Below are 27,018 nucleotides of genomic sequence, written 5' to 3'. Positions count from 1 at the left end.
TAGAGTAGTATATACAAAGATGAGCAAGATTCACCGAAGAATTACTATGTGGTGGACACTATTTTCACTCTCTATGTTTATATTCTTAGAATCTCAGAACAGCCATTTTAGATGAAGTACCTGAAGACAGGGAGGTCAAATGAGTTACTTGAGTTCACATAACTAGTAAGTGGCAGAACAGGATTTGACAAGCTGGCTCCAGACAACTCCCTGCTACATACTCCCTCATGTAGATGCAGAAGATGAGGTGAAGAGATCCATGGAGACAGATAACTGAGGATATTGAAAAGCAGAAATTGCTGACGGAACAGATTCCAAAGCAGCAAGGAGAGCATCATCCGGAACTCAGAGGCAGAAGGGTTAACTTTAAAAGAGAGAAGGAATATATTAATGAGCTATGTGATCTGAGGAAGATCACTTAGCCTTGTGGTTTCCTTTTCTACCTTCATTCAAAAAAAAAAAAAAAGAAAACAAAAAACAAAAAACAGAATAAATGTTTTCACAACAGGACTGTTGAAAAATGAATGAAAATATTACTTTCTGGAAACTTAAGATCGCTAAAAACTTTCAAATTAAAATTAATAACTCAATATATTAATATTTTCCATAATCATTTTTAAAAACTAGGATGATAATAATAACTTTTATTGTGAAAAAAATTATCTCTATTCCAGCATTTGTCATCTTTATTCAAATTTATTATTTTAGCTTGCTAAATTCAAGTAAAATTACATTTATTATTATGTCTAAAAATCTACTGACTTAAGTGGCTATTATGGATTTTCATATAAATCAATATATTTTACATTTGGTAACAATTTGGTAGTGAATCACCTGTAGATATCAAAGTTCCATGACTAAATTTCAGATATCATAGCTGGAAATGTCAAAAATATTTATTGCAATTTCATGAGCTTGTAGTTGAGAAAATTATCACACTAGAAAGACAGGCTAAATTAGATTGTGCTGCTATTCAATGGAAGAATCACAACTAAGAAAAACTGTTTTTGTCTCCCAATAGTTGGCTTATTGTAAATGCCAAAAATGTTCAAAATGTAATTAGTTAGGTACTGGTTCCCATCCAAGGTTTACATTTTGCTTTGTGAAAATGTGTGAATCACTTTTTTCTCGCTTACCTGCAGTTTCTGAATTAATTAAATTAGAAGGTTAGCCTAAATGACTCCATTATCTAGATAGTATGGTCAACATTGTGGAATCAGTAGTGTAGTAGAAAGTTTCTGGGTTTTGTATCATATAAATGTATGTTTAATCTGCCTTTGAAGAGCAGTTGGGACTTGGACAATTCTTAACAACTTTGAATCACAGTTTCCTAATCAGTGAAATGGAAACAATAAAATGTATCTCAAAGGTCAGAGTATAAAATTCTAATACTGAATAGTGCATGCTTAATAAATACTTACTTGTTGACCATCACCCTATCCTCCTATCTTACCAAGGGTGCCTATAGGATTAGGGGAGAACACATTTTATTATGGACTCTTTACCTCCATAGCAAAGCAAAAGCAAGAATAGTCCACTTGATGACAAAGAACTCAAGAATTTTTGTACAACAGTATTTACTAAAAACATCAAATGATGTCCCTCGTAATAGTGATTTTATGCAAAGGCAAGTTATGGATCATTTTTATAGGTGTGTGATGTCACTTTTTATGAGTGTAAATGTAATAAAATACAAATAGGATTCATTTCTTTGAACATAGCAGATTGTTCACTATGTTTTTTACAAAAAGAGACCAATATAATACAATATAGATAGAACTGGAGGCTTTTGTACACAATGACACCCCTTCTGTAAAAAATGTAACTCCTCTACTCTGTGCTATGAGCAAATGCTTGGTGATGAGAAGATGATCAGCTAATGCTGGTCAGTAGAAGTACTCTTTTTGCAGATGATACAAGCAGTTTTTTTTTTTTTTTTTTTTCATGTAATGTTGCATTAGTGTTAAAAATCAACTTCTAATTAGGTTTCACATAATTACTCTCATGTCCTACAGTCTCAGTGTCAAATTCTAGTTGTAAAGAATATTCAAATAGAAAGATTCCTAAATGTATTTTTGAGAAAAATAGATATTAATTGCTTTTTAAATTTTTAACACAGGAAATTCCAATCTTTTAATTTAGAACTAACTGAAATCATTGTACACAGGCTGTAAGCTTAATGTCTCAGGAAGGGCCAAGCATGACAATCGAATTTAACTGTATTCAAAGAATTTTTTATTTTCTGAAAAAATATAAAATTTTATATCTTACACTACAAAAACATGTACACAAAACAAATGCACATAGAGCTTCAGATGAGAAAAAATACAGAAATGCTAATCCTTCCTTAAATTAACGCTGAGGCAGAGACTTGAGATATCCTGATGCCTTGCACAAAATAGGATACACTATACAGCTGCTTCTGAATGGCCTGAAACTAAGAGATTTTAATAAACATATTAACAAATGAGTGAGTCTAAGTTTTATTCTCAGACTATTATAAATGAAATTTACATACTTTTAAATAATTGTAAAATTGTAACAGTCTAAAGGTTCACAAAAATATTGACCACTGAAACTTCTATCATTAATATAGCTCAGCCTTAATAAACAACATATTTTGTGACCTTCCATTTTTTTCACTTACAATTAGAAGAAACAAATGACATTTGATTCTGATTATTACAAATACTCATTTTTTAAAGAGAATTGGTATATTCTTCTAAGCAATAATTACGTGGTCATTCTGAACAAGAACATTTAATCATTTATGTGTCAAAAGACTTTTTCAAAGATTAACAAAAAATGAAAAGAAAGTTTTTATCTATTTCTTCTTTGATACATTACTATATAATTAACAGCATAATAGAGAAAAATATTCAATGTAACCAGCTGTGCTACAGAGTTGAAAAAATGACTTATTCCAGTCATTAATTTAAAATAAAACTAGTGTTTTGATTGTTTATTCATTATCATCATCTTCTTATTGTACCTACTTTCTATTTACTTTGAGGTTAAACATCTGGCAAGACATGAGCAAAGACAGTTACTATCATACTTAGCTTTCTTTTTTCTTATTTTTTAGAAAGAACAAACTGAGGAAAAGGATCTTATTCTACTATGCAACATCATACATCTAGTAAATTTCTAATATCTGACTCAAATAGAATTTGCGATCCAACACACAATTACAGCCAAAAATGTCTTCCACAGGTAAATATCTCTGCTTGTGCTTCTGAAAACCCACTTTAAATGGGAAAAAGAACAGTGTTTAAACAATGTTATAACTTACATATAGAGATTAAGTAGCAGACATGCAAACACATAAGCGTTCAACTGATATTACTTTTTCATTTTAAACTTGAGATATGAAACTATTTCTTCACCATTGCACACTGGTTAAACTCTTTTACAACTTGAGTTAAGGATGTTCTTAACTTTTGGCAACTCTGAAACTAATAATGCTGGTCACATTTAAGTTTAGGTAGAATATTGGAATATAATTTTTACAGTAATCCTACTACTTTAGAATACTGACTTGGTGATTAAAATACAAGAAATTAAAGATCATGCACATTAATTTTTTAAGTGAGAAAAATCAGATTCTTAACAGTTTTACATACAATTAATACATTTTAATGGCCAAGAAGAACAACTGATTTTATGACCTTTTTTTTACATGTGAGCAAATGGCAAGATTAGAAAACAAATTATAATTGATAAAAGTAGTGATCGAGTGAATTCAATAGATATCAGTAAGTTGAAAATTAGTCCCTGTTTATACCTATTTTTCAAAGTTCAATATTGAGACTCATACCCTAAAAATATTGCTACTGATAGTTACAGTAACATTATGTATAATTTGACAAATCTATCTTTATGCTAAAATTATTGTCTATGTTTTACTTTTGGTTGTCTGGGAGGGAAAAAATGAACCAAGAGGATAAGAAATCACACAATAAAGATTTGTCAACGATGCCCTGGGTTACTGGCCCACTGCATTTCACAAAAGCTGCTCTTTTCTCCTTGTTTCAAGTCTCACATTTATAGATGAGATTGGCACTTCCCAATTGGTGATATATCCAGTGGTGAACAAATATTTAGAAAGAAATTCTATCCTTTATTGTGGGAGAGTACATCTTATTTGAAAGTCTCTTTACTCCTTCTAAAATTAAATTGACATTCCTTAGAAATTTTCAACCAAAGTTAGATATGAATGAAAGCTATATGTCCATCTAACATTCATCTCAATTTACTTTCCAAGATGAACACCAAGATTGCAAAGGAAAAAAAATAACTTAGATCCAAAATAATGAGTAACGTTCTGTTGTGAAAAAGAGGAAATCTACATTGTTACTTCAAATTCTAATCACTTTAGGTATATTCTATCCTGACCTTCCAATCATTTTTGAACATATAAAGCTGGAAAACAATTTAGAAACTCTCTTTTTGTGTGTGTAAAAGTTCTAAAATTTATGGTAGTTTCTCTTTTAAGTAGATATCTATCCTTATTTTGAAGTTTCTCAGTTTTTACTTTATCACTTAGATTTGGTTCAATAAAATGCCACACAATCAATTTTGTACAAAAGGAATTAGTTAATTTTATGTTTATTAAAATGAACAAATACATCTTTAATAATGGTGATGCCAGCTTACTTGTTAAGTCCTTTTCTTTCCTTTTTTTGGGAATCTCACTAAACTAGAATATACTTGAAGCATAGTTTGTGTAGAACCAAAGTACATTATAGACCTAATAAGGAGCTACAGCCCTAATTAGATGGAACTCATCTTTTGAAAAATCATTTAGAACTTTTAATTTTCTTTTCCTTTTTATTTTTCATCCATGTTCTTTAGCAACAAGCTACTTCACTGCTTAAGTAAAGAGTGGGAATGGTAGAAAGAAGTTATTTATCAAAGTTTATTCTCTTATGTGCTAGCATTCAACTAAAAACAGGTGCTTGGGAAAGAGAAAGAAGATATCATTAATATAATGCAGGTATGTTTCCTATGGATTTCACTAATCCAGGCTACTCCAATAAACTGTATGATGATCACAAGTAGGCTCTCTTTTGTTTAAATGTCATGCTCCTTGACTAATCATGCCATTCCCATGATTTCTATAAAAGGTAATAGTATAAAAAAATTTGGTTATTTTACAGAGAGTTCAGTGATGTTCAAATTCTAATAAACTGTATAATTAGTACCATAAATGTCAATTTTCACCAAGTGTGGTATATAGAATATCTTATATTCCTTAATAAAGCCAATTAAATAATACTTCAGATTGGTTCATCAGGATAAATTCAGTTTGATATAACTGAATACAAGATGAAATTTCCAAATGAATAGACAGTCATCAACAAATAAAACTCGTCTAGTCTCGAAATAGAGAGAATTCTGAAAGGAATATATACATTTGTTATCATTCCATTGCTGTGTTAGTATCAAAATTTCTAGAGCTCAGACGCAAATAAATGGTTACAAAGGATTAACACTTAGGGGTAATGCTTAGTGCTGTGTGCCTGGATTTAACAATATTAACAGAAGTCTGCACAGTTCAATCCTTCTACATCCTGCTGAAAATATGCCCTTCGGTGTCATCTTTTCTTGACAAGATATTTTCTGGGACTCAGAAAGGTGAAATTTCTTACCAGGGTACAAACTTAATGACTAGAAGAACTGCATTGTCACAGATATCACAAAGTGTTTTTAAAAAGCCAAAGGGGATTTAATCTTATAGACATTTCCTGTTAGTGAATAAAGAGATTTAGTAGCTTTTGGACATGTGAGAGGAAAAAAGACACAAGCTTGTGTTAAATTTTGTTTTACTGCTTCCCTATTTCTCCTATTCGTATTATACTCTGGAACACTTGTTCCTATATGATGCTAAAATTAAAACACCATTAAAAATGCAAGCAGAATGATAATGCATACGTGTGCAAGCATGTACACACAAAACTCCAACTTAAATTGATTCCTGGGTATACAGCAAATTATACAGTATATACACATTTATTACCTAATAGTTTCTAGAAGAGCAACTGAAAGTAAATTTTATAACACAGAAAAATAAATATACACCCTGTATTGTACTTGTCCTTGATCAAGCAACACGTTTATACACTAGTTTCTATAACTTATCGCTGTGTAACAGCATTTCAGAATTACAAAAGAAGATATCTATTAAGAAATTATCTAACCATATTGCTCTTCAATAAACTTATGTAGACAATTAAGACAAAGTAAACTTCAACAAATTGCAGCTTTTGTTAGCCCACAAATGGCTATAAAAGTTTTCCTTTCAAGTAGATTCTTGGAAGTTTTGAAAGGGGCTGCTTTAATTCATTCTATAAATGTGCCGTATATAGCTATATATTCCATGTATAAAATTTTGTAGAAGTAGTGGGAATGATTTTGTTGCTGTAACATAATGTTTAACCTTGTGTTGTTATTCCATGTAGGTTATATTTGCTTCATAAAAAATGAAGACACTGAGAGAAAGATAAGGAGATTTTAGTAAAACACTGATTACAAATTCTGTGGCTGAAAAAATGCTTTCGTAAAGTTTAGAAATCATTGAGTTTTCCCTTTTTCCCTTTTGTTTTGTTAAAATAAATCTCAGGGCTTGTTTACAAAGTGCAGAATTATTCACTTGATAAAGTGATATTAAAATGAAGTTACAATGGCACCATCCCATTTACCAGCTGCACCTTCATTTCTTGAAGGCTGTTCATGATCTTCTTCTGGTGACCGACAAGAGTCACTCCAAGCCGTCTCAAATCCCTGCACGAAGAAAGCACACATTGGATGTATGTATTGATTCAATTTGTAGCACACCTCAATATTTTATGCTGGCAAAGAGGCGAACAATTTGTAGAAACTAATTGGAATATGGTCTCAATTTAGACAAACAGGGTCCAATTTTCAAATGCAGTCTTCAAAATTATACTTTGAAAATCAAGGAATTATTTATAATGAAAGTAATTTAATATATATTTGCCCCTTTTTGGATATCATTATGTGGGTGGCACAAAATGGTGAAAAAACAAATTTGCACATGGTTATCAAGAAATATGTAAATTAAAGGGTACAGTTTTATTGAATATTTTGAAATGTGGACCTACAATATAAACATGCATATATATTTTTTTTTTTGGCTAAAAACAATTGAAGACTAAACTCTTCAAATGATTCAGTCACCACATTTAATATAATATGTATCTTTAGAGAATAATCACTACTACGTTGTTCTTATAAGCCTTCCTAATATTTTAGTTTTTACTTGGAACCCAAAGTACCAAAGCTTTCTTTCTTTTCCAAGTAAAATCTAGGCTCTGTTGATATTTAGGGCATTCTGGAATTCTTTTTTTACATGGTATCAGAAAGTCTTTTCAACCAAGATACTTTAATACCATTTCTTTTAAACAGCTTATTATTCAAAAGAAAATTACAAATGTTTAGATTTCAAAACTAACAGTATATTATGGAGTTCATGGTCAGTGCCCATGGTTTTAAAATATTATTTTAAAGGATATTCAGGAATTCTATACCCTTAAAGTATTTGGCAAGTATAATGATTCGGATATGTTTAGCAAATGCTAACATTAATTATAGGGGGAAAAATTACCATAAACAATTCAACATTTTAAATGACAAAGCCACCATATCAGATTTCTTTAATTACTTTATTAAACACACAGTATGCTGAAAGTAAAATATTTTTGCATTCAGTAAATGTATTAATTTCAAATTGTCTTAGAATTTTATAGAATTGGACACAAAGACATTACAATCATTATATCTAAAATTGAATAGTTTTGAAAACTTAAAGACATCTATTATCAGAGAATAGAATTTAAATAAATGGTACTTAGGCTCTCTATGTATTAGTATTGCAAATAATTGCTTATATATTTGCAAGTTTCTTTTTCTCTTTATTTCTTAAAAATTTCTTATAAGAGATTTAGCAAATGGCAATTAGCTAAAAAAGAAGTAATTGATATTTATGGTGAAAACTATTCCTTTCTTAGAATGTGAATATTAAACATTAAACTTAGAAATTATCATAGCCTCAAGAAACCAGAGTACATTATAAAAATAATAATAATTGTAGGTATGGAAGACAATCAGCAGCATAACTTAAAAGCTAATAAAAATTCACTTTGAAAAAAATTATTATTGCTAGTTATGAAATAGAATATAAAATCGTTACACTAACAAAGGAAAAAAGGCTTAAGTTAAATTCATCTCTTTTCAACTAAATCAGAGTTTCTCAACCTTGCCCCTATTTACATGATAGGATGAATAGTACTTCATTGTAGGGGCTTTCTTATGCATTGTAGAATATCTAGCAGCATCCCTGGCCTCCACTCACTAAATACCAGAAGTGCCGTACCACCTCTGGCCATTTTTCGAGACAAGACAAAATGTCTCCAGACATTGCCAAATGTCCAGTGAGTGGCAGAATCTCCTCTGGTTGAGAACCATTCCACAAATACAAAAAATAATAAGTAACAATTAAGATGCTCTATTTCTATATGTTGTAAAAATCTAAAACCTTATGATATAGATTTTTGTTAATCTCCTGTTATGGATGGGGAAATAGTCTTAGAGAATTTAAATTAGTTGGCTAGATAACACAGCCAGTGGATAGCAGAGTTAGTACTAAACAGAAGAATCTGGCCCTGAAGTCTATACTCTTTAATTTCTCATTACTCTGAGATAAGATTCTAAGCAAAGTATTTCATATTATTGCAATTGTTTATTCATCTGTAAAATGAGAACTCTGTAGAAATAACATTGACTATCCAAAATTCTAAAAGAAAGAAGATAATGAAGGAAACTGCACACAAACTTCTTTGACCAAGGCTCTGGTAACTTCATCTATTATTCATGAATATTTTAGTTATGAGCTAATTAATATTCTCCTATTTCCATCTGTAACTTATGAATTATGAAGAATTGTATAAATGTAGGAATTAATGGGTGCTCACTAGCAAGAAAAATGGGACTAACATTCCCTAACCTAAAACAATCTCTACTAGAAAATTTAAATAATTAATAATTTAAGGAGTTTTAAAACATATGTTTTATCATATGCTTTATAAAACCATATGTGATTCAGACAAACCTATTATATATTACTAATGTAATATATAATGTACATAACTTGCACAATTCGTATGGGTAATTCAATTATTAGAAAAGATCTTTTTAAAATAATCATTATGGTTTATTCTGAAAGACCTAAAAGAAAAATAATTAATAAATTTTCTCACTTAGACAGCATACGCTTTGTACATACAGTACCAAAACCTTAATTTGAAGATTTGAAGTGTGTGTGTGTGTGTGTGTGTGTGTGTGTGTGTGTGTGTGTATGCATTCCATATTCCCAATCTTGGTAGTTTTGTCTGATATCAAATTACTGGTTCAACTTATTTTTATTTCCACTCTCTTAACTTATTGTTAAACTGTATGTAAATATAACTTCTGAAAACAACTTGATCACTAAAACACTCTGGTTCAGTGCTTCGTAATGATATCACAAATGAGAATTAAAATGGTATTAGAAAAATGTTCCTAATAAAACTTAAACAACTATTTTAATATTGGTAAATGCATTAAAATATTTTCTTTTAGGTAGTTTGTCTCACACATTTGTAATTTCTAACAGTTCCCTTAAAGTATACATTAAATAATCAATTTAGCAGTAATAATGTGAGAAAAAATTAATAAAAATTAAAACATTTTACATTTAATGAGGAAATTACTGCTCTATTTATAACAATTTTTTAAAAAAAATTTGGAAATAATGCAATATATACTATTTTCTTCATTTCATTTTTTTATATAGGAAATTTTATAGTTAGGCAGTTTTATGTGTATTATACTTATTATATCATGACCACATGTAATCTTAAATAATACATAAAGCCAATTCTAATGATAAAAACTATATTTCAGCATAAGCTTATAAATTTAAACACGATGAAGATAATATTGTCACATAAAAAATGTTTGGTTTTATCAACAAAGCATTAGTTTTAAAAAAAGCTGTAAATATAATGAACTGTCATTGCTGCGATTACCATCCAGCATTTTTTTCAAATGTTATTCCATAATATTAAACAATAGAAAACTCTAATATTATGGTACTAAGATGGTAGAATAAAAAATAAAGAATAATAAGATGTGTCTAATTGACCTTGGAGCAACTCTTGATTATTCAGGATTTAGTTTATCCATTTGTGGATGAGTTATTTCCTTGCTCAATCTTCTCCCTTCTGCTTTACATACATTTTAGCCATTTCACTGACACTTAGTCCCACTTGGCTAAATAGGAGTAGGGAGAAGAGAGATTAATGAATATTCACTAAAAATCAGTGTTTATTTATTTTTTTAATCATTGTTTAGTCACACAGTTGCACATTTGAAAATTTTGGGTTCATTTAAAAGAAACTTGTTAATCATTTATGTATTTACTGTACAGATAAATATATTTATATTTAACAAGAGAAGATTAACCATGGCCTGGTCATGATTTTCAATGGCTGATACATTGTGAGTGAGAGACTAAAAGTTTTAGCTTAATTATGTAGAACAAAGAGGATAGTAAGTACTCCTATGTGTACTTTAACTACATAATAAATTATGTATAATGACTGTATTGATAAGAAATCTATTTGAATTAGTGTGCACACATTTTAGCTTTGTATTTGGGAAACTTTCATTTTAATAGTTTACGACTCCATTTTAATAGAGTCCTGATTCTAACAGGACCCTCTTCAGCTTATACAAAATTTGTATAATATTCAAATTCATTAGATTGTGCTCATTTTCTGAATAATCAAAAGTTGACAATACAGATCTGACAAGAGGTTTTAAAAAAGCAGCTATAGTACTGTCCTAAACTTAAATCTTTGGATTTAATTTGCAACTACAATACTGTCCTAAAAGCAACTACAATACTGTCCTAAACTCACGTCTTTGGATTTAATTTGCAACTCAACTCAAGCTCACACTTCCCCTGGTCAACAATAACTCATTGCATTCACACATTATAATATAGTTTGTGTCATTACTGCCACAACAATGATTCTAATATGAGTACTTTGTATAGAATAGCAAAGTTTAGACACAGAGAACAGCAAATAGAAATGTCCAAGGTTGAAAGCCTCTTTTTTTTGAACATTTTTTACTCTAAAATCTCCAAGTTTTTCATTTCCTTGACACATTAAGCCATATATGTATGTGCTGGCAAAAATAAATCATAAACAAATAAAATTAAACCTTTATGAAGGAATTGTCTTTACCTATGTGTTTCTGAAAAGTTGTAATTCTTTATTCTTCCTTTCCTAATCCCACTGTAAGAATTAATTTTATGGAGAAAATTAAAACATGTTTTTCTAATTTAAGTATATGGCAGTAGGATCTTTTGCTTCATATTAATAATTTTAGCATTTTTTTCTAACCATTTATTACAGGTGTGAATGTATTTTCCCAGTTCTAAGTTTCTGTTATGCCTTGGCAGTAACACTGGTGAGAATATTTAATTATTTCATTATAATGTTATACAGCCTGCATAAAATTAATATTTAGATATGGGTAAAGACCACATGTAAAAAAATCATTATCAAAGTATTTTAAGAATTTGTTTTTGTTTTAGTTGATATCCTAGTTCTTCTGCCATATGTCCTTAAGATGACTTATTATGGTAGGGTGAAGGTCAACAAAATGCACAGATAAATTTCTTATACTTTATATTTCTGACCAAACAAGTAACTGATTATTTACCGTTCTGTGAGTTAACATAATGTTTTGATAAATATATTCCTACGAAATAGGTAGAACATGGTCAAAACCACAATAAACAAGAAGACACATGTTTAGAGGTGCTGGACTTTCCAAGAAATCAACTTCACTGGAGTTAACATTGGCTGGCCCTAGTAAGGAACATGTTTCTATGGGCCCCAGGAATCTGAAGCAATTGACACATGGAGATCAATATACTCTGAACAGGAAGATGTCAATACATCTCTTAATTTCCCCTTACTCTTCTGGTCAGAGTAAATGATTTAAAAGACAAAATATCTGAAAAAAGGCACTATAACAACAGGCAAGAAGCTACTAAAGTAACAGAGAGAGAATGAAGAAATTGAGTCAAGTAGAGAAAAACCTGATCAAAGATTGCTAAAGAAAATAAATGAGGTGGAGAACCATTATAAGAAGATAGAAGAAGCTAATTAGGGCTTGAAAGAAATGTACAAAATAATGAGAGTTTGGAGATACAGGGACAGATAGAAAAGTAAAGAGAAAAGAATTAAAAGAAATATGAAAATGTGAAACCAGAATGCTAAAATATTAACATATTTATAGTCTTTTGGGGCCCTGATAAGATAAAGTAAAACACATAGTTAATGCAAAAATCATTATTTGTGTGGTTGTAACTATTCTGTAAAAGTAGAAGCAAAAAAGTAGTAAATTTAAATATATATGTATATGTGCTATTTTAATAAAAAAAGAGACATTGTTTAATGCAAATAATTTTATTATATATTTACAAGTAATCTGACATTGGGTAGAAGAAATACCTACAGTATCATTTTAATATAAAATGACAAATGACTTTAATAAATTAAAATGACCATTTTATTGAATTAAATAGCAATCATGTAAAAATAGTTTTAAATTATCATTAAAATTTTCTGTTGACTATTTTAAATATAGCACAAATGAGTTTTTTGAGTGACAAAAGAAATAATGGGCTAAACAAATGTGTCTTCAAATAAATATGATTTGGTGGTGATGGGAGAATGAGATTCAGTAAATTATAAAAGCGAGTTGAGTAATGATTTTAGGTCCTCTTAGTCATAGGTATGAAGGAATAGAAATATTGAGAATGTGACATTAACTGGTGATAAATGATGGTACCCTGTTACCTTTTGTGTGGATGAGCAGTGAATTCAATAAATCAAAAAATACCAGAACAATACAAATGGTGAGAAAAAACTACTCAATGCTTATATTATGTGAAATAATGGAATAAGAATGGTGGCTTACTGCTTCAGAATGTTCTACCTTGTTCCGATCTTTACAACATTTTAACCTTTGAATTTGTAGGTAATTTGAAGTAAGTTATCTTTATATTCACAGGTTAAAACATTCATGTTAATGTATTCTAGATGGAATCACCATAACAACAATTAATTTTTCACAAATAACAAATATTAGGCTAAAATAATTACATACAGAGTATATAATAAAATACAAACAACTTACAACCTTAAAGAATTTAATATTTAACTCTAGTGATTTTTATTTAATAAGATTTGTTAAATTTTATCATAGACGTGCAAACAGAAAAGGGCACAATTGGTTCCACTGAGATTGTACCAAATAACAAATCAGAGACAGGATCTAATATATCCTTGGATTGCAAGGATCTGAGGTGCACCACTTAGAGATTAAATGAGATTCCTGCCTGCGAAGTTTTGTTTAAGCTGCTGTTTCCTGGGTATTTATTATAGCCAAAATTTAAGAATGTGTTTTGTGTTATGTAAGACTAGTCACACCAATTGTGCTTACAGTTCGTTTTATATTTACATTCATATAACATAGGTACCAGTATAAAAACTTTGTCAAGAAAACATCTTTTCCACAACATAAAATGCCAGTATTTTGCCAAAGAGCTTTTATTCCAATTATTCAAATATATAAATGCTATTTGAAGCAAAGAAGCAAAGATACTGGCCACAAGTTGCATTAACCATGCAGTTATTAACAATACAGGCTAAAAAAGAAGACTTCTTTGAAAGTTGCCACATATGGACAGAGGTTAACTGATTTCCCTTGACCTCATCCAGATTGGTTTCTAAATAAGTTTTGTTGCCCCAGCAATTATGTAAAAATTATCAGAAAAATTACTCACTCCAAGGTCACCTGAGCGACAGCGTCCATTGAACTGTATCCATTTTCCATGAAAATCTCTGTATACCGGCCCATTTTGATTGCTTCTAGCCATTCACCTACTGATCTGTAGGCCCCAGATCCCAGTGAGCCATGTTCTGCCAATAAATTAGATACTCTAAAACACATAAAACATAAATATTAAATGTAACATTTTAACTCTTTTATAATAAAATACATTGTAATGTTAGCTCATAGTCAATGGATGTATCAGTACACAGATCTACATATTTTGGGTCTATAAGTATTTTTATAGGGGAAAATATACCAATGCTAACATAGAAATGTTTTGAAATACAGAACACAAAATCAGTCTATTCAGATTTTTTTTTCTATCAGTAATTAATGAGGACTTATCATGGCTTAAGATATAGGAAGAGCTACAGGAAAAATGCCTGTCTTTTTACTCGTGTTCGCTGCATGTTCTCACATCCCATTTATGCGTCGGCCAACTCCCGTGTAGTTTCTTCCAAACCAATTCTATAAAAATTGCTCTGCTTTAGGTGAGCAATGAACTTTATTTTGTCAAAATCTGTAAACATTTTCTAATCTGTAAGACAACTGACCTTTCGGAAACATTCAACAATTTTCACTGCCATCTTCCTCTTGAAATCCTAACTAGTTTCAGCTTTTTTGTTTAAATCACTATTCTCTCTGTCTTGGCTACGATGTCATTGAAAGTTCCTGGTATCTCCTTAACCTACTTTGGCTGTTTTTACTTCTTTTCCTGACTTTAAAATCTGGAGAGAACAAGGACTTGGCCCTATATCATCTCTGCTCAGGCTGTAACTCCACTTTAGATTATCTTACCTACTTTATGTTTCACATAGCATCTATTTTTCACTAATTTTTATCCCTAGCCTTGGTCTGTCATACATTCATATATCTACGTATGCTTCCATATATCTCTATGCTTCCATATATCTCTAATACTATCACTCTAACATTTCCAAAATCACACTCCTCATCTTCTTTACATCCAATTCCTCCTGAAGTACCCCCATTATATTATTTGATACAAGTGTCCACTTCTTCCTTATTCTTGATCTCCTCACGATTTACCATTGTGTGTACTATTACTATCCATTCTACCTCTAATAGATCGCACCTCTGACCACTTTTCTCTATCTCATTTGATATCACCTTAGTTCAAGATGTCGTCATGTCTTAACTGCACTACTCTAGTTTCCTAGTTATTCTCCTAAGTGATACTCTCATTTTCCACTTCAAAACCAAAACTGTTCTTTAATGTTTTTATTTTGTTTGATATTGACTCCAACATGTGTTGCTCAGTGCTGTATACTCAGCACCTAACCCACAGCATGACGTATCTGTTGGATGAATAAATGAATGTCTTGTAGTGACTGGTAGCCATTAAACAGCAGGGTCAAAGATTTATGGAAGATGAAATATAAGAGCAAACAGAGAGTAAAATCTTGAAGTTGTGATCATGGAAGAGTTGTTATTTTTGGTAATAGAAAAGTCTAGAATACAATTATGAGAAGAAGACTCTAAGGTAGTCTGTTTTTAGAGAAAAAAAAATACTAAAGGAGTTAAGTTGAAGTTGTTAAGAGATATTTGAACATCATCTACATAATTACTGAAATCACTGAGTTTTGTGACATTGGTAAGAGCAGAGAGAAAGAGACAATGAATAAGAAATTAACACATTCTAGAATCAGGATTTGTAGATGACTGAACAAAGACGGGTAATGAGTGGTATAGTAGTGAGCCAACTCTGTTTAAAAAAAACCTAGCAAGCTGATTCTATATATTGCATGCAAGGCAATATGAAAATTCTTTGGAGAGTTTTAAACTATCTTCAAGCTATAACGATAATATAAATTAACAGAATTCAGAACATAAATATCTTTTTATTATTTCTTTTCTTTATGTCCATTTGTGACAACTTAACATAATTATAATGAGTAGATAAAAAAATGCTTAATATTTTACATTACGATAAACAATTTAAAAGCAAATATTTCAGGAACAGCATAAGGACTAATCACTAAGAAGAGCATTCTCCAGTAGCTGCCACAGAAAGTTAATGATGCCTCAACAGAGTTTGAAGATTAATTCCTCATTGGTACTTAAAAATGGCTTTTTTATTTAGTAAAAAAATGTTATATCAGATTTATAAAACTTATGTAATCTTATCAACAAATTGTTTTTCCCTTAGTTCATGATATTGGTCTGCCAATTCAGTTAGTGGCATGACATTTTTTTTTTCTTGTAAAAATAAACAATTGCCTCAAATATAGTGAAAATAACAATCTGGTAAATTTTCTAGTAGAGAATCAAATGACTTATTTTTTGAGAGGATAATTCTGTAGTTTTTCAGGTTAAAGATAAAGTATGCTTTACAAATATGCAACATTATTTAAATGCAATCATAAAAATATTTTAAAAAGCTTATTTGCTCACATAAATTTTTTCTACAAAATTACTATTTATCAATTTTAAGTTTTATTCAAACTGCACAGTACGTAATTAACCAAATATCTGTGTGCAAACGGGTAAGGGTAAAAGGCCCCTAAAGGGGTTGTCAATACTCAAAATATGACAGACATTAAGATATGTTCTAAAGAAATAAAAAATAATATTGTTAGATATCTCTAGTTTAAAATATATCAGTGCTTAATTAGCTTTTTCTTATGGTCTTATATCTTATTTTTCCCCATCCACCCTGATGTGGAATCCAAAACACATGAAAATACATGCATTTGAATATTTTTTTATGCTACCTGAACCTAGCTACAGTTAAAATTTTTCTGAAACTGGCATGTTATACTATTAGATTAAGTATAGGTGCTTTTAAGTATAATTTAATCATTAATATTTCATTTATTGTAAGAGTAACATTATGCAAAACCTATAGTAAACAAATTAGTATCATATAGATTCATAGGTTAACGTGGATACAAAAATAATTTAATTGACAATATTTCTGTCATCAATATGAGTTAGCTAAATTCAGAAAAAATTTCTCAGGTCTGGCCTTATACCTGCTCGATGCATTAACCAGCGTCTTCAAGCTACTTGGGTTACGTATCAGTTTGTCCAACATGTTGACAATTTCATCAAACTTGGGCCTGCTATTTCGATCTTTCTGCCAGCAATCCAGCATTAATTGGTAGAGAGCAGCAGGACAGTCCATGGGGCTTGGCAGACGGTAGCCTTCCTCTACTGCTTTAATCACCTGTTGTAAAGCCAAACAGAACAAGATCCAACACCACAAATTTAGTATAGGATAGCTTGAGAAATTCTCCACTATCCAACGTTCATCCTTCCTTATTCTTACTCTTGCAATAACAACCAGCATCACAATCTTTAAAATCTCTGATTGCTTCCATATGCTGGAACTAAAAAAACACAGAGAAATAAATATATTATCACAATAAAAAGACATGCTTTCTTCACATATTATAAACAAAATAATGGTAATCATTTTTACCTAAGATCTTGATGAAGGGTGATTTTTAAAATTAAAAATAAACAGTTCATGTTTTATTCATCTTTACATTCTGGAATCAAATACTGATAAATCTTCTAGTGATGTCTCTGAAAATTTAATGTTTTTTAATGAAAAAATTATGTACAGGACTACGTGTTTTAAAGTAATAGAACTGCAATTTTACTTCAAAAGAGACTTTTGGATGGTAAATGATGAATAAATCAAAGGCTAAATTAGCATAACTATTTCATGTATCATTTAATAATGTTTAGATCTGGCTGCTTATTATTGATCATCTACTGATTTCTGTCAGGAATTTGCAATAATTGTCTAGTATCAGAAGCATTACGGACATCATTGATTTTAAATTTAACCACATGTATGAATATCACTTTAATTGTGAGATTGTTTTATCAAAAACATTTGTACTGTTGCTGCTGCCATCAAAATGTCTAACTCCAGAAAAGATCTGTTTATGTTACTGACTATAATGATACATTTTTTATTCAATTGTTAAAAATCAAATGTTTAAGTGAATTCAAAAACTAGTTATAATGAGCATGTTTCTCAAAATCCTATTATGAATATTTCCTTAACAATTACACTTATGTAAATTTGTTCACAAAGCCTTTCAATTTGATCTGACAAATGAAAAAATATATAATGATTAAAATAGGAAATTTACAAAGATAATTTTGAATGACTGGAAATAAACCAGTCTCTCAATGATTAAAAAAAAAAAAAAAATGGCATCTGAACAAGAACAGTGGCAAATGGAAAGAGGATGAAATAACAGACTTAAGTTGCATTTATAACAAAGGAGTTTAGAGAAAAGGAGAGAAAGTATTTGCAATAAAAGAAGTTCAGGCCGATCACACTGGATAGTTATTACTGTTAATTTTAAACAAGCACATAAATGGGGGTAGAGAATATTGAGTTATAATTCGGGCTTGTTTAATTTGAGGTGAGTGGGAAACACTCATATGGCAAACTGCAGAAATCTGGCTAGGGCACAGGAGATATCTGGGCTGATGATATAAATGTAAGAATCATAAGCACAGCCTGAAGGTCACAGCCTGAAGTCAAGTGTAGGCTGTATCTCCTTAGGAAAGACATAAAATCAAGGTTCCTGAGACACGCTAATAGTTAAGTTCAAGCAGAGAAATAAAAAATACTCAAGGACTCTAAAAATAAATGGTTAAATAAATTTTGAAGAACTATAAGCAAAATAATATAGAGGCTCCTCAGCTTATGATGGGGTTACATCCCAATCTACTGTAAATTAAAAATATCGTAAGTCAACAATGCATTTAATACACCTATCTTCCCAAACATCATAGCTTAACCTAGCCTACCTTAAATCTGCTTAGAGGACGAATAGCAGCCTACAAGTGGAACAAAATCATCTAACACAAAGCCTATTATATAATAAAGTGTTGAATATTTCATGTAATTTATTATGTGTACTGTTTTTGTATCACCATAAAGTCAAAAAATTATAAGTCGAACCATTGTAAGTGAGGGACTGTCTGACCTGAGAGTCACCCACTATGTTAGTTAATAATATAAAAAACTAAAAGGCAAACCACAGTAGAAAATATTGCAAAAACTTTTAAATATGATTAACATATCTAATGTATTAACAGCTCATGTATACTGAGAAATAAAATAAGACAACAGATAAATGAGAAATGAATATCAAAAATTTATTAAAAATTAAAAATTTTAAACAAATTTGGTGAAAATATTATTAAATAAATAAGTAGTAACAGAATAAAATTAATATACCATTTGCACTGATATATTAATGCAAATTAACTTTCTTATAAGACTCCCTTTTGGATAATGGTTATTCTCTTTAATAATATATATGTACCAAAATAAAACATCTTAATATAATATATATCACAAAATATTTCACTATGCAGTGAATATAGTGATTCTTATTTACTTAATACTTAATTTGTTTCATTATTCTCTTTTCCCCAAAACTGGTACCAATTAGGTTTATGTTTTTCTTTAGCACCTCTTTATATGTGATTATGAAATGAATATATTAAACCAATTCTTTAGTTTTAAAGAAAATTAATATTATTTGATCTGAGAAGTTATTTCCATAATATATTATTTAATCAGCTTTATTTTCATGTAAATTTACATATAGAAATACAATACACTGTCTCTAAGTTAACTTAGAACTTAACCCAGATAATTAGATATTTAGATTTAATTCTAAATTCATGTTTAGAATTTATTTTTTTAAAATTCATTGTGGTGACCATCGATTACTGAAATCCAATAACTTTCAAATTTAACAGTAAATTATATATATATTGCTTCGTATGTTCACCACCCATAATTAGATTTCTTTGTCATCACGTATTTGACCCCTTTTACCCCTATCTACCTCCCCCACCCCCCTTTCCTCTGTTAACCACTAGTCTACTGTCCATGTTCATGAGTCTCTGTTTGTTTGTCATGTTTGTTTGTTGCTTTTAGATTTATATTCCACATGTAAGTGACATCATGTGGGTTTCAACTTTTTCTGCCTGGTTTATTTTGTTTAGCATGATTATCTTAAGGTCCATTTATGCTGTCATAAATGGCAGTAATTCATCTCCTCCTCTTATGCCTGAATAATATTCCAGTTATATATGTACCACATCTTCTTTACCCAATCATCGATTTTAAAACATTTCAGTTGCTTCCATGTCTTGGCTACTGTGAATAGTGCTGCTATGAACATCGGTGTGCATATATTTTTTCAGATATATGTTTTCAAGTCTTTAGGGTAAATACCCAGTTGAGGGATTACTGGATCACATGGTAGATTAATTCTTAGTTTTTTAAGGAAATTCCATACTGTTTTTCATAGTGGCTGTACCAATTTGCAGTCCCACCAGCAGTGTGGGACTTTTTCTCTGTATCCTCTCCAACATTTGTTATTCCTTGTCCTGTTGATTATAGCTATTCTAACAGGTGTGAGATTATATCTCATTGTGGTTTCGATTTGCATTTCATTAATAATATTGAGTGATATTGACTAGTGATATTTAGCATCCTTTCATATGTTTGTTGGCCATTTGTATGTCTCCTTGGGAGAAGTATCCGTTCAGGTCTTCTGCCCATTTTTTAATTGGATCGTTTGTGTTTTTTTTTTTGTTTTTTGTTTTTTGCTGTTATTGAGTTGTATAAGTTCTTTATATATTTTGGATATTAGGCTCTTATTGGAGATGTTGCTGAAAATATATTCCCCCATTCAAATGGTTGCTTCTTTGCCTTATTGACTCTTTCTTTTGCTGTGCAAAGACTTTTTAGTTTTATGTAGTCCAATTTATTTATTTTTTGCATTTACTTCCCTTCCTTTTGAGGTCAAATTAAAAAAAAAAAATCCTCTTTAAGTCTGAGGTCCATGAGTTTAGTACCAATGTTTTCTTCTATGTGATTTATTATTTCAGGTCTTATATTCAGGTCCTTAATCCATTTTAAGTTAACTTTGGTGTGTGGTGATAGACAATAGTTTCATTCTTTTGCAGGTGGCTTTCCAGTTTTCCCAGTACCATTTATTGAAGAGGCTTTCCTTTCTCCACTGTATGTTTTGGCTCCTTTGTCAAAAATCTTTTGTCCATATAAACATGGCTTTCATTCTGGACTATTGATTCTGTTCCACTGGTCCATGTGTCTGCTTTGCTGCCAATATCATGCCATTTTGATTATTGTTGCTTTGTAGTATAATTCGAAGTCGGGCAGAGTGATGCCTCTAGCCTCGTTCTTTTTTCTCACGATGGCTTTGGCAATTCGTGGTCTTTTGTGCTTTCATACAAATCTGATGATTTTTTGTTCTATTTCTTTAAAAAATGCTGATAGAATTTTGATGGGGATTGCATTAAATCTGTATAATGCTTTAGGTAATATGGTCATTTTAACTATGTTGATTCTTCCAATACAAGAACATGGAATATCTTTCCATTTCTTTGTGTCTTCTTCAATTTCTTTTAATAGGATCTTATAGTTTCCATTATATAGGTCCTTCGCATGTTTTGTTAGATTTATTCCTAGATATTTGATTCTTTTTGTTGCAATTGCAAAAGGAATTATTTTCTCCTCTTCTTTTTTAACACTTCATTATTAGAGTATAGGAACTCAATGGATTTTTGAAAGTTGATTTTGAATCCAGAAACTATTGTATTTGCTCACTGTTGTAGTGGAGTCTTCAGGGGTTTCTATATAGAGAATCATGTCATCTGCAAATAGTGACAGTTTGACTTCATCATTTCCTTTTTGGATGCCTTTTATATCTTTCTCTTGCCTGATTGCACTCTTTAGGACCTCCAATGTTACAATGAATAACAGTGGTGATAGTGGACAGATTTCTCTTGTTCCCGATATTAGAGGGAAGGTTTTTAGTTTTTCATAATTAAGTATAATGTTGGCTGAAGGTTTGTCATGTATAGCCTTTATTACGTTAAAGTACTTTTCTTCTATACCTATTTTGTTAAGTGTTTCGATCATAAATGGATGCTGTATCTTGTTGAAGGCTTTTTCAGCATCTATTGATATGATCATATGATTCTTGTTTTTAATTTGTTCATGAGGTGTATCACATTAATCAATCTGTGTATGTTAAACCATCCCTGTGCCTCTGCGATGAAGCCCACTTGATTGTGGTGTATAATCTTTTTAATATGTTGCTGTATTCAGTTCACTAGTATCTTATTTAGGTTTTTCTGCATCTGTGTGCATGAGAAATATTGATCTGTAGTTTTCGTTTTCTTTTTGTTATCTTGACCAGGTTCTGGTATCCAGGTAATATTGGTCTCTTAAAATGAGTTAAGAAGTATTGCCTTCTCTTCGAGTTTTTGGAAGAGTTTGAGAAGAATAGGTATTAAATCTTCTTTGAATGTTTGGTAGAATTTACTGTTGAAGCCATCCGGTCCTGGACTTTTACTTATTAGTAGCTTTTTGATGATTATCTCAACTTGCATAGTGTTGATCATTCTATTTAGATTTTCTAGTTTTGATTCATTCAGGAAGGTTATATATTTCTAAGAACTTGCCTATTTTTTCTAGATTATTAAATTTAGTGTTACATACTTTTTCACAGTATACTTGTATGATCTTTTCTATTTCTGGGGTGTCTGTCATAATTTTTCCTCTTTTATCTCTGATTTTGTTTATTTTTGTCCTTTCTCTTTTTAGTTTGGTAAGTCTAGACAGGGGTTTGTCAATTTATAAAGCTCCTCAAAGAAACAGCTCTTTGCTGCATTTATTTTTTTCTATCTTTTTTTGTTCTTAATTTTATTTAATTTTGCTCTAGTTTTGATTATTTCTTTCCTTTGGCTGATTTTAGGCTTCATTTGTTCTTTCTTTTCTAGTTTTTTAAAGATGAAGTGTTAGATCGTTTATTTGGGCTTGTTTTTTGAGATAGTCCTTCTATAATGATATGAACTTTTATTACTGTTTTGCCGTGTCTCAAAGTTTTGCTGTGTTTTGCTATCATTATCATTTGCTTCTATGTATCTATTTTTTCTCTCTATGTATCTCGACCTAGTCATTCTTCAGTAGCATGTTATTTAATCTCCATGTGTTTGTGGTTCTTCCTGCTTTATTTTTACAGTTGATCTCCAGCTTCAAAGCATTATGAACAGATGATATGGTTGGTATGATTTCAATTCTTATATTTGTTGAGGCTAGCTTTGTATCCTAGTATGTGGTCAATCCTTGAGAATGTTCCATGTGCACTAGAGAAGAATGGATAAGCAGCTGTTTTGGGATGAAAGGCTCTGTAAATGTTGATTATTTCCAGTAGGTCTAATGTGTCATTTAAGGATGTTATTTATTGACTTTCTGTTTGGATGATCTGTCCATACCTGACAGTAGGGCATTCTGGTCTGGTCCCCTACTACAATAGTGTTTTGGTCTGTTTCTCCCTTCAGATCTGTTTGTAATTGCTTTATATGTTTCAGGGCTCCCTGAATGGGAGCATAGATAATAAATGTTAAGTCTTCTTTGCATATGATTCCCTTTATCATTATGAAGTGTCTCGCAATATCTCTCTTTACCTTTTTTATTTTGAAATCTATTTCGTCCAATATTATTACCACTACTGCTTTTTTTTCTGAATGCCATTTGATTGAAATATCATTTTCCAAACTTTCTATTTGAATGTATATTGATCTATGGAAATGAAATGTGTCTCCTGGAGGCAGCATATAGTTGGGTTTTGTTTTTTTGATCCAATCTGCTGCTTTGTGCCTTTTTACTGGTGAGTTCAGTCCATTCACATTTAGAGTGATTATTGAAATATTAAGTCTTCTTATAGCCATTTTATCTTTTGCTTTCTGGTAGCTCAGTGTTTCCATTGTTCCTTGTCTTTGTTTTTCTGTTTTTGTTTGTTTGTTTTGTTTTGTTTTTAATTTGGTTGGGTTTTGTGGGTTTTCCGTTTTGGAATATCTTGTTTCTTTGGTGTGTGATTATCATTAAGAATATGTAAAGTTTGCATATATATATGTGTGTGTGTGTGTGTGTATGTATATATATATATGTATGTGTGTGTGTGTATACATACATACATACATACATATATATACATACATACATACATACATACATACATGGAGTTGTCCATTTTCTTCTGTGCATGTCTTATCTCCATCCCCCTTTGCAAATGTGGTACTTTGATTCCTCACCATTTCTGTTATTGTTCTCTCAACTTGTCCCTATGGATGCTGAACATTCATTACTGTCTTGCAATAGCAATCCTCTTCTTATTATTTAAGCTTATAATACCTTGTTCTTAATAAGGGTTGCACTACTCTGCCTCTCTCTACCTGCTAGTAACCTTACTTATAATTATTTATTTTTTATCATTTTGTTTTAGGTGAGCTGGCCTTTTTTAGTATTTCCTGTAATGCAGGCCTCAAAGTGGAGAATTTTCTCAATTTTTGTATGGTTGGAAAGGTCTTTGTTTCTCTTTCACATCCAAAGGAGAGCCTTACTGAATACATTGTTCTTGGCTGTTAGTTCCTTTCACTGAATAGTTTGAATATTTGATTCCATTCCTTTCTTGCTTGTAAGGTTTGTGCCAAGAAATCAGAAAGATAATATAATGGGATTTTCTTTATAGGTTCCCATCTTCTTTTCCCTGGCTGCCTTGAAATTTTTTTCTTTGTCATTAATTTTTGATAATTTTACTATATTATATATATATGTCTCGGAGAAGGCCTTTTTTGGATTGATAACTGCCTATTCTGTAAGCTTTTTGAATACCAAGCTCCAGCTCATTCCTTAGATTTGGGAAAGCTTTGTCAACTATTTGTCTAAAAATACTCTCTGATCCCTTCCGCTTTTCCTCTCCTTCGATAATCTCCATTATTCTTATGTTTCTTCTCCTGATGGTATCAGCTAGTTTTTGAATTTCTCTTTCTTGATTTTTCATTCTTTGATCTCTCTCTTCTTCCTTTTGATCTAGATTTCTGTCTTTCATACCACTGATTCTTTCCTTCTTTTGGTAGACTCTATTTCCTAAGCTTGCTATTTCATTCTTCATCTCTTTTAGTGTGTTTTTCATCTCCAGAAATTCTATTCTTTTTTTTTTTTTTTAGGGTTTCCATCTTCTTGCTGAAGAACTCATTCTTCTCATTTAGTTTTTTTTTTTTTAATTCTTGAAATTGTTGATATGTATTGTTTCAGATCTCCCTGAGTTTTTTCAGAAGTACCATCCTCAATTCTCTATCATTTAAGTCTCATATTTCTATGTCTGTAAGCTTATTTTCTGGAGATTTTTCTCTTTCTTTGAGATGCTTTGTCAGCTTGGTTGCTCATGGTGTTTAATGGACTATTTCTCTGCCTGGGCATTAATAATAGTGTATTCTGCTTCCCACTGTCACCTCCCCCCCCCCCCCCAAGAAAGATTTATTATATAGAGGTCTCTCTTTAGCCTGTTGCTAAGAGTTGTTTCATTTTTGTTTTTCAGTAGGTGGCGTCCAAGCCTCTTGGATCCCTGCTTTGAGACTTAATGTTTCCCACTCCCCCCCTTATAAATATTCAATCATGCTCGCTACTCTTGGTCTTAGTGTCTGTCAGTATTAGTGGCAGTTACGGTATCGTTTACCCAAATTCGCTTGGGGCTCTGCGGTGTTCAGTCTTGGAGAATATGGTGGAGGAAGGTGCCCTCTGGGTTCGTGGGAGGGGGTGCTTTGCAACCAGGGCTGCTAAGAAACAGCTGTTATCCCTTTGCTGTAGTCTCCACTTTGATTCTGTCCTGATCTGTGGGCTCCACTCCTGCATGAAGCTCATAGATGTCTTAGGCAAGGCTGTTCATAGAACTCTCCACACCTTTTCCCGTCCCCTCTCCTCCTTCAGGGAGCTCTAGAGAAGCAGCTTCTTTGTTTCTCCCAATCTACTGCTGGACTCCCATGGTTCTGACCTCTGGTAGCTCTTATGCTCAGGTCTCTGGCTCAGACTTGCTAGTTTGCAGTTTGGGTGTCAAGTGTTGAGTTTTAAATGTTCGGCTTATTCTTGTTTCTAGGGGAGAGATCTGGGGACATCTCTCACTCTGCCATGCTTCTGATGTCACTCCTTGAATTTATCTTTAAAATAGATTTAGAACTGTAACTTTAGGTTTTATTGTTAGATGTTTAAAGTGTATTAATCTTTTTTTTTTTCGTACCCATTTTTATCTATCGTTTCTTTCATAGTTTTGGGGAGAAATGAATGACATCAGTACTCTGGTGGTTTGTGAAATTCTGGACATCTACGAAAGCACATTTTACCAGACAATTTATAATGTACATAATGAATCATAATCTCATTTGACTTTGTTATTACTATATTACATTTGTTAAATGAAGGTAGTTAAAATGAACAAAAGAATAAAAAGAGGAAAAAATAAAGACAACCAGAATTTTTATAGACAATCTGGCATCATTTCAGATATGTTGTATCTGAAATATTATCATAAACTCTGCATTTTCTTGGCATTGACAGGTAAATCAATAGTCTAAACACAATTTAAAGAATGCTCTGCTTCTTCCAATACATAAAACTGTAACACTGAGTGCCCAACAGGGCACTATTCACAAGTTGACTCTATTGGGCCCTTTCTATCATGTAAGGGTCTCTGAGTGTATCTTTTCAGGTATCTATACCTGTTCTGAGTTTTGTTTGCTTTTCCTGTTCATAGAGCCTTAGTCAACATTAGAAGATTGGAATCTGTGGTCTACAAATACAGAATCCTACCTACCATATCACTCAACTATGTTACCCACTTAATAATGAAGAATATGTGAAAGTATCATTTGGGTAGAAATGTTCTAAAAACTTTCTACCTGGTATGAGCTGGTTCCACTACATAGCTCATTATTCAGAATCAAATAGCTTCATAGAATGATAGAAGGCCTTTAAAGATCGCTGAAGCATCAACTTGGAGGTAACGCTCTCAAAGGAATTGGTGCTATTTTTCAAATTACAGTATATGTATTATATCAGAAACTTCTATATTGTGTTTTGTTTCCAGTGACTCCTATTAGGGGGGACAGCAAGAGTTCCATTGAACCAGCAGTTTCGGTTTCCATCAGGGCACTCTGGACTACTCG

General features: G+C 31.2%; 1 protein-coding gene across 7 annotated transcripts in view; it reads right to left on the bottom strand.

Annotated features, from left to right (window-relative positions):
- Window positions 1–766: 766 nt before the first annotated feature.
- Window positions 767–27,018, bottom strand: part of EPHA5 (EPH receptor A5) — a 315,603-nt gene continuing 289,351 nt past the window's right edge. For 4 of the 7 annotated variants that reach the window (XM_016156428.2, XM_016156431.2, XM_016156432.2 and 1 more), the window contains 3 exons: window positions 16,974–17,167; window positions 13,928–14,083; window positions 767–6,783 (listed from right to left, as the gene is read on the bottom strand). In XM_016156428.2, the coding sequence (XP_016011914.2) occupies window positions 6,678–6,783; window positions 13,928–14,083; window positions 16,974–17,167 (456 nt within the window). In that variant the 3' untranslated portion in view covers window positions 767–6,677. Of the gene's footprint in view, window positions 6,784–12,657; window positions 14,084–16,973; window positions 17,168–27,018 lie in introns of those variants that run through there. The other 3 variants (XM_016156427.2, XM_016156430.2, XM_016156433.2) reach the window with 3 other exon arrangements.

The sequence above is a fragment of the Rousettus aegyptiacus genome, unplaced genomic scaffold (genome assembly GCF_014176215.1).
Source record: "Rousettus aegyptiacus isolate mRouAeg1 unplaced genomic scaffold, mRouAeg1.p scaffold_m13_p_10, whole genome shotgun sequence".
NCBI lineage: Eukaryota > Metazoa > Chordata > Mammalia > Chiroptera > Pteropodidae > Rousettus > Rousettus aegyptiacus.
Note: the sequence above shows the minus strand (reverse complement) of the source record. Positions and strands in the feature narration are given on the sequence as shown.